We start from the raw sequence: 7,500 nt of genomic DNA, 5'->3' as shown, positions 1-7,500 counted from the left end.
TAACATTTCGATTCCTTTGTGAGCATTTCAATATGACTTTAAATCATTCAAATGTGAGAGACAAGTTAGTTTGACGCAGGTGTGTGTGTGTGTGTGTGTGTGTAACGGCACCCACATGACTTCTTTGTTCCTGCGCGGGCCTTCGAAGGGTCTGAACGGCAGGCATCCGGTGGCGGCGTGATAGAACGTGACTCCGATGCTCCACAGATCCACCGTGGCTCCGTACTTCTTCTGGTGATCTTTCCTCAGAACTGCTCGTTCGTACATGTCGGGATGCTGCACACACACATCAGCACACACACAGATCAGCACACACACACAGATCAGCACACACACACACACACACCAGCACACACACACACACACACACACACACACCAGCACACACACACACAGATCAGCACACACACACAGATCAGCACACACACACACACACACCAGCACACACACACGCACACACACACCAGCACACACACAGATCAGCACACACACACAGATCAGCACACACACACACACACCAGCGCACACACAGATCAGCACACACACACACAGATCAGCACACACACACACCAGCACACACACACACACACACAGATCAGCACACACAGATCAGCACACACACACACACCAGCACACACACACACACACACACACACACACACAGATCAGCACACACACACACCAGCACACACACACACACACACACACACACACAGATCAGCACACACACAGATCAGCACACACACAGATCAGCACACACACACACCAGCACACACACACACACACACACACACACACACACACCAGCACACACACACACACACACACACACACACACACACACACACACACAGATCAGCACACACACACACACACAGATCAGCACACACACAGATCAGCACACACACACACACACACACACACACACACACAGATCAGCACACACACACACACACACACACACACACACACACACAGATCAGCACACACACACACACACACACACACACACACAGAGATCAGCACACACACACACAGATCAGCACACACACACACACACACACACACACACACACACACACACACAGATCAGCACACACACACACACACACACACACACAGATCAGCACACACACACACACACACACACACACACACACACACACACACACACACACAGATCAGCACATGTTTCTCAGGTACAAACACACATCAGGCCCTATTATACTCTATTGTAGCTTGTCAGAGGCTACAAAATATGCAATATGAGCAATTATAAACTCCTAAAATGTTGAAAGTGTGTGTTCTTCAATGCAACTCACCAAAGATTTACACTAGGAGAAACACACTGGGCCCTATCACACACCAGGAGCGACGCGAGTGTGTTCTGCTAGCTTCAGCCCGACGCAGTTTTCATTTTCCTGCGCCGCGCTATTTAAATAGCGAATGCATTAGCGCTCATCTGTGTCCCATGGGCTGCTGTTCTGAGGACGAGTGTGTGTTCAGGCTCAGTGATGTAGCGCTGCTGTTCTGAGGACGAGTGTGTGTTCAGGCTCAGTGATGTAGCGCTGCTGTTCTGAGGACGAGTGTGTGTTCTGGCTCAGTGATGTAGCGCTGCTGTTCTGAGGACGAGTGTGTGTTCTGGCTCAGTGATGTAGCGCTGCTGTTCTGAGGACGAGTGTGTGTTCAGGCTCAGTGATGTAGCGCTGCTGTTCTGAGGACGAGTGTGTGTTCAGGCTCAGTGATGTAGCGCTGCTGTTCTGAGGACGAGTGTGTGTTCAGGCTCAGTGATGTAGCGCTGCTGTTCTGAGGACGAGTGTGTGTTCTGGCTCAGTGATGTAGCGCTGCTGTTCTGAGGACGAGTGTGTGTTCAGGCTCAGTGATGTAGCGCTGCTGTTCTGAGGACGAGTGTGTGTTCTGGCTCAGTGATGTAGCGCTGCTGTTCTGAGGACGAGTGTGTGTTCAGGCTCAGTGATGTAGCGCTGCTGTTCTGAGGACGAGTGTGTGTTCTGGCTCAGTGATGTAGCGCTGCTGTTCTGAGGACGAGTGTGTGTTCAGGCTCAGTGATGTAGCGCTGCTGTTCTGAGGACGAGTGTGTGTTCAGGCTCAGTGATGTAGCGCTGCTGTTCTGAGGACGAGTGTGTGTTCTGGCTCAGTGATGTAGCGCTGCTGTTCTGAGGACGAGTGTGTGTTCAGGCTCAGTGATGTAGCGCTGCTGTTCTGAGGACGAGTGTGTGTTCTGGCTCAGTGATGTAGCGCTGCTGTTCTGAGGACGAGTGTGTGTTCAGGCTCAGTGATGTAGCGCTGCTGTTCTGAGGACGAGTGTGTGTTCTGGCTCAGTGATGTAGCGCTGCTGTTCTGAGGACGAGTGTGTGTTCTGGCTCAGTGATGTAGCGCTGCTGTTCTGAGGACGAGTGTGTGTTCAGGCTCAGTGATGTAGCGCTGCTGTTCTGAGGACGAGTGTGTGTTCTGGCTCAGTGATGTAGCGCTGCTGTTCTGAGGACGAGTGTGTGTTCTGGCTCAGTGATGTAGCGCTGCTGTTCTGAGGACGAGTGTGTGTTCTGGCTCAGTGATGTAGCGCTGCTGTTCTGAGGACGAGTGTGTGTTCTGGCTCAGTGATGTAGCGCTGCTGTTCTGAGGACGAGTGTGTGTTCTGGCTCAGTGATGTAGCGCTGCTGTTCTGAGGACGAGTGTGTGTTCTGGCTCAGTGATGTAGCGCTGCTGTTCTGAGGACGAGTGTGTGTTCTGGCTCAGTGATGTAGCGCTGCTGTTCTGAGGACGAGTGTGTGTTCAGGCTCAGTGATGTAGCGCTGCTGTTCTGAGGACGAGTGTGTGTTCTGGCTCAGTGATGTAGCGCTGCTGTTCTGAGGACGAGTGTGTGTTCAGGCTCAGTGATGTAGCGCTGCTGTTCTGAGGACGAGTGTGTGTTCAGGCTCAGTGATGTAGCGCTGCTGTTCTGAGGACGAGTGTGTGTTCAGGCTCAGTGATGTAGCGCTGCTGTTCTGAGGACGAGTGTGTGTTCTGGCTCAGTGATGTAGCGCTGCTGTTCTGAGGACGAGTGTGTGTTCAGGCTCAGTGATGTAGCGCTGCTGTTCTGAGGACGAGTGTGTGTTCAGGCTCAGTGATGTAGCGCTGCTGTTCTGAGGACGAGTGTGTGTTCAGGCTCAGTGATGTAGCGCTGCTGTTCTGAGGACGAGTGTGTGTTCAGGCTCAGTGATGTAGCGCTGCTGTTCTGAGGACGAGTGTGTGTTCTGGCTCAGTGATGTAGCGCTGCTGTTCTGAGGACGAGTGTGTGTTCTGGCTCAGTGATGTAGCGCTGCTGTTCTGAGGACGAGTGTGTGTTCAGGCTCAGTGATGTAGCGCTGCTGTTCTGAGGACGAGTGTGTGTTCTGGCTCAGTGATGTAGCGCTGCTGTTCTGAGGACGAGTGTGTGTTCAGGCTCAGTGATGTAGCGCTGCTGTTCTGAGGACGAGTGTGTGTTCTGGCTCAGTGATGTAGCGCTGCTGTTCTGAGGACGAGTGTGTGTTCTGGCTCAGTGATGTAGCGCTGCTGTTCTGAGGACGAGTGTGTGTTCAGGCTCAGTGATGTAGCGCTGCTGTTCTGAGGACGAGTGTGTGTTCAGGCTCAGTGATGTAGCGCTGCTGTTCTGAGGACGAGTGTGTGTTCAGGCTCAGTGATGTAGCGCTGCTGTTCTGAGGACGAGTGTGTGTTCAGGCTCAGTGATGTAGCGCTGCTGTTCTGAGGACGAGTGTGTGTTCAGGCTCAGTGATGTAGCGCTGCTGTTCTGAGGACGAGTGTGTGTTCTGGCTCAGTGATGTAGCGCTGCTGTTCTGAGGACGAGTGTGTGTTCAGGCTCAGTGATGTAGCGCTGCTGTTCTGAGGACGAGTGTGTGTTCTGGCTCAGTGATGTAGCGCTGCTGTTCTGAGGACGAGTGTGTGTTCAGGCTCAGTGATGTAGCGCTGCTGTTCTGAGGACGAGTGTGTGTTCTGGCTCAGTGATGTAGCGCTGCTGTTCTGAGGACGAGTGTGTGTTCAGGCTCAGTGATGTAGCGCTGCTGTTCTGAGGACGAGTGTGTGTTCAGGCTCAGTGATGTAGCGCTGCTGTTCTGAGGACGAGTGTGTGTTCAGGCTCAGTGATGTAGCGCTGCTGTTCTGAGGACGAGTGTGTGTTCTGGCTCAGTGATGTAGCGCTGCTGTTCTGAGGACGAGTGTGTGTTCAGGCTCAGTGATGTAGCGCTGCTGTTCTGAGGACGAGTGTGTGTTCAGGCTCAGTGATGTAGCGCTGCTGTTCTGAGGACGAGTGTGTGTTCAGGCTCAGTGATGTAGCGCTGCTGTTCTGAGGACGAGTGTGTGTTCAGGCTCAGTGATGTAGCGCTGCTGTTCTGAGGACGAGTGTGTGTTCAGGCTCAGTGATGTAGCGCTGCTGTTCTGAGGACGAGTGTGTGTTCTGGCTCAGTGATGTAGCGCTGCTGTTCTGAGGACGAGTGTGTGTTCTGGCTCAGTGATGTAGCGCTGCTGTTCTGAGGACGAGTGTGTGTTCAGGCTCAGTGATGTAGCGCTGCTGTTCTGAGGACGAGTGTGTGTTCAGGCTCAGTGATGTAGCGCTGCTGTTCTGAGGACGAGTGTGTGTTCAGGCTCAGTGATGTAGCGCTGCTGTTCTGAGGACGAGTGTGTGTTCTGGCTCAGTGATGTAGCGCTGCTGTTCTGAGGACGAGTGTGTGTTCTGGCTCAGTGATGTAGCGCTGCTGTTCTGAGGACGAGTGTGTGTTCTGGCTCAGTGATGTAGCGCTGCTGTTCTGAGGACGAGTGTGTGTTCAGGCTCAGTGATGTAGCGCTGCTGTTCTGAGGACGAGTGTGTGTTCAGGCTCAGTGATGTAGCGCTGCTGTTCTGAGGACGAGTGTGTGTTCAGGCTCAGTGATGTAGCGCTGCTGTTCTGAGGACGAGTGTGTGTTCTGGCTCAGTGATGTAGCGCTGCTGTTCTGAGGACGAGTGTGTGTTCTGGCTCAGTGATGTAGCGCTGCTGTTCTGAGGACGAGTGTGTGTTCTGGCTCAGTGATGTAGCGCTGCTGTTCTGAGGACGAGTGTGTGTTCTGGCTCAGTGATGTAGCGCTGCTGTTCTGAGGACGAGTGTGTGTTCTGGCTCAGTGATGTAGCGCTGCTGTTCTGAGGACGAGTGTGTGTTCTGGCTCAGTGATGTAGCGCTGCTGTTCTGAGGACGAGTGTGTGTTCAGGCTCAGTGATGTAGCGCTGCTGTTCTGAGGACGAGTGTGTGTTCTGGCTCAGTGATGTAGCGCTGCTGTTCTGAGGACGAGTGTGTGTTCAGGCTCAGTGATGTAGCGCTGCTGTTCTGAGGACGAGTGTGTGTTCAGGCTCAGTGATGTAGCGCTGCTGTTCTGAGGACGAGTGTGTGTTCAGGCTCAGTGATGTAGCGCTGCTGTTCTGAGGACGAGTGTGTGTTCTGGCTCAGTGATGTAGCGCTGCTGTTCTGAGGACGAGTGTGTGTTCTGGCTCAGTGATGTAGCGCTGCTGTTCTGAGGACGAGTGTGTGTTCAGGCTCAGTGATGTAGCGCTGCTGTTCTGAGGACGAGTGTGTGTTCTGGCTCAGTGATGTAGCGCTGCTGTTCTGAGGACGAGTGTGTGTTCAGGCTCAGTGATGTAGCGCTGCTGTTCTGAGGACGAGTGTGTGTTCAGGCTCAGTGATGTAGCGCTGCTGTTCTGAGGACGAGTGTGTGTTCAGGCTCAGTGATGTAGCGCTGCTGTTCTGAGGACGAGTGTGTGTTCTGGCTCAGTGATGTAGCGCTGCTGTTCTGAGGACGAGTGTGTGTTCTGGCTCAGTGATGTAGCGCTGCTGTTCTGAGGACGAGTGTGTGTTCAGGCTCAGTGATGTAGCGCTGCTGTTCTGAGGACGAGTGTGTGTTCTGGCTCAGTGATGTAGCGCTGCTGTTCTGAGGACGAGTGTGTGTTCTGGCTCAGTGATGTAGCGCTGCTGTTCTGAGGACGAGTGTGTGTTCAGGCTCAGTGATGTAGCGCTGCTGTTCTGAGGACGAGTGTGTGTTCAGGCTCAGTGATGTAGCGCTGCTGTTCTGAGGACGAGTGTGTGTTCAGGCTCAGTGATGTAGCGCTGCTGTTCTGAGGACGAGTGTGTGTTCTGGCTCAGTGATGTAGCGCTGCTGTTCTGAGGACGAGTGTGTGTTCTGGCTCAGTGATGTAGCGCTGCTGTTCTGAGGACGAGTGTGTGTTCTGGCTCAGTGATGTAGCGCTGCTGTTCTGAGGACGAGTGTGTGTTCAGGCTCAGTGATGTAGCGCTGCTGTTCTGAGGACGAGTGTGTGTTCTGGCTCAGTGATGTAGCGCTGCTGTTCTGAGGACGAGTGTGTGTTCAGGCTCAGTGATGTAGCGCTGCTGTTCTGAGGACGAGTGTGTGTTCAGGCTCAGTGATGTAGCGCTGCTGTTCTGAGGACGAGTGTGTGTTCTGGCTCAGTGATGTAGCGCTGCTGTTCTGAGGACGAGTGTGTGTTCAGGCTCAGTGATGTAGCGCTGCTGTTCTGAGGACGAGTGTGTGTTCAGGCTCAGTGATGTAGCGCTGCTGTTCTGAGGACGAGTGTGTGTTCTGGCTCAGTGATGTAGCGCTGCTGTTCTGAGGACGAGTGTGTGTTCAGCTCAGTGATGTAGCGCTGCTGTTCTGAGGACGAGTGTGTGTTCTGGCTCAGTGATGTAGCGCTGCTGTTCTGAGGACGAGTGTGTGTTCAGGCTCAGTGATGTAGCGCTGCTGTTCTGAGGACGAGTGTGTGTTCTGGCTCAGTGATGTAGCGCTGCTGTTCTGAGGACGAGTGTGTGTTCTGGCTCAGTGATGTAGCGCTGCTGTTCTGAGGACGAGTGTGTGTTCAGGCTCAGTGATGTAGCGCTGCTGTTCTGAGGACGAGTGTGTGTTCTGGCTCAGTGATGTAGCGCTGCTGTTCTGAGGACGAGTGTGTGTTCTGGCTCAGTGATGTAGCGCTGCTGTTCTGAGGACGAGTGTGTGTTCTGGCTCAGTGATGTAGCGCTGCTGTTCTGAGGACGAGTGTGTGTTCTGGCTCAGTGATGTAGCGCTGCTGTTCTGAGGACGAGTGTGTGTTCAGGCTCAGTGATGTAGCGCTGCTGTTCTGAGGACGAGTGTGTGTTCTGGCTCAGTGATGTAGCGCTGCTGTTCTGAGGACGAGTGTGTGTTCTGGCTCAGTGATGTAGCGCTGCTGTTCTGAGGACGAGTGTGTGTTCAGGCTCAGTGATGGTAGCGCTGCTGTTCTGAGGACGAGTGTGTGTTCTGGCTCAGTGATGTAGCGCTGCTGTTCTGAGGACGAGTGTGTGTTCTGGCTCAGTGATGTAGCGCTGCTGTTCTGAGGACGAGTGTGTGTTCTGGCTCAGTGATGTAGCGCTGCTGTTCTGAGGACGAGTGTGTGTTCTGGCTCAGTGATGTAGCGCTGCTGTTCTGAGGACGAGTGTGTGTTCAGGCTCAGTGATGTAG

The 7,500-nt window shown here is 53.4% G+C and overlaps 1 protein-coding gene across 1 annotated transcript in view; it reads right to left on the bottom strand.

The window, feature by feature from the left end:
* The window catches only part of LOC308686559 (serine/threonine-protein kinase TBK1-like), a 9,833-nt gene extending 9,540 nt beyond the window's left edge, over positions 1–293 (bottom strand). The window contains exon 1 of the mRNA XM_081394995.1: positions 116–293. Within this exon, the coding sequence (XP_081251121.1) occupies positions 116–267 (152 nt within the window). The 5' untranslated portion in view covers positions 268–293. The remainder of the gene's footprint in view (positions 1–115) is intronic.
* Between the last annotated feature and the right edge of the window lie 7,207 nt (positions 294–7,500).

The sequence above is a fragment of the Scardinius erythrophthalmus genome (genome assembly GCF_964197995.2).
Source record: "Scardinius erythrophthalmus genome assembly, contig: HAP1_SCAFFOLD_426, whole genome shotgun sequence".
NCBI lineage: Eukaryota > Metazoa > Chordata > Actinopteri > Cypriniformes > Leuciscidae > Scardinius > Scardinius erythrophthalmus.
This window is presented reverse-complemented; position numbering and strand designations above follow the sequence as displayed.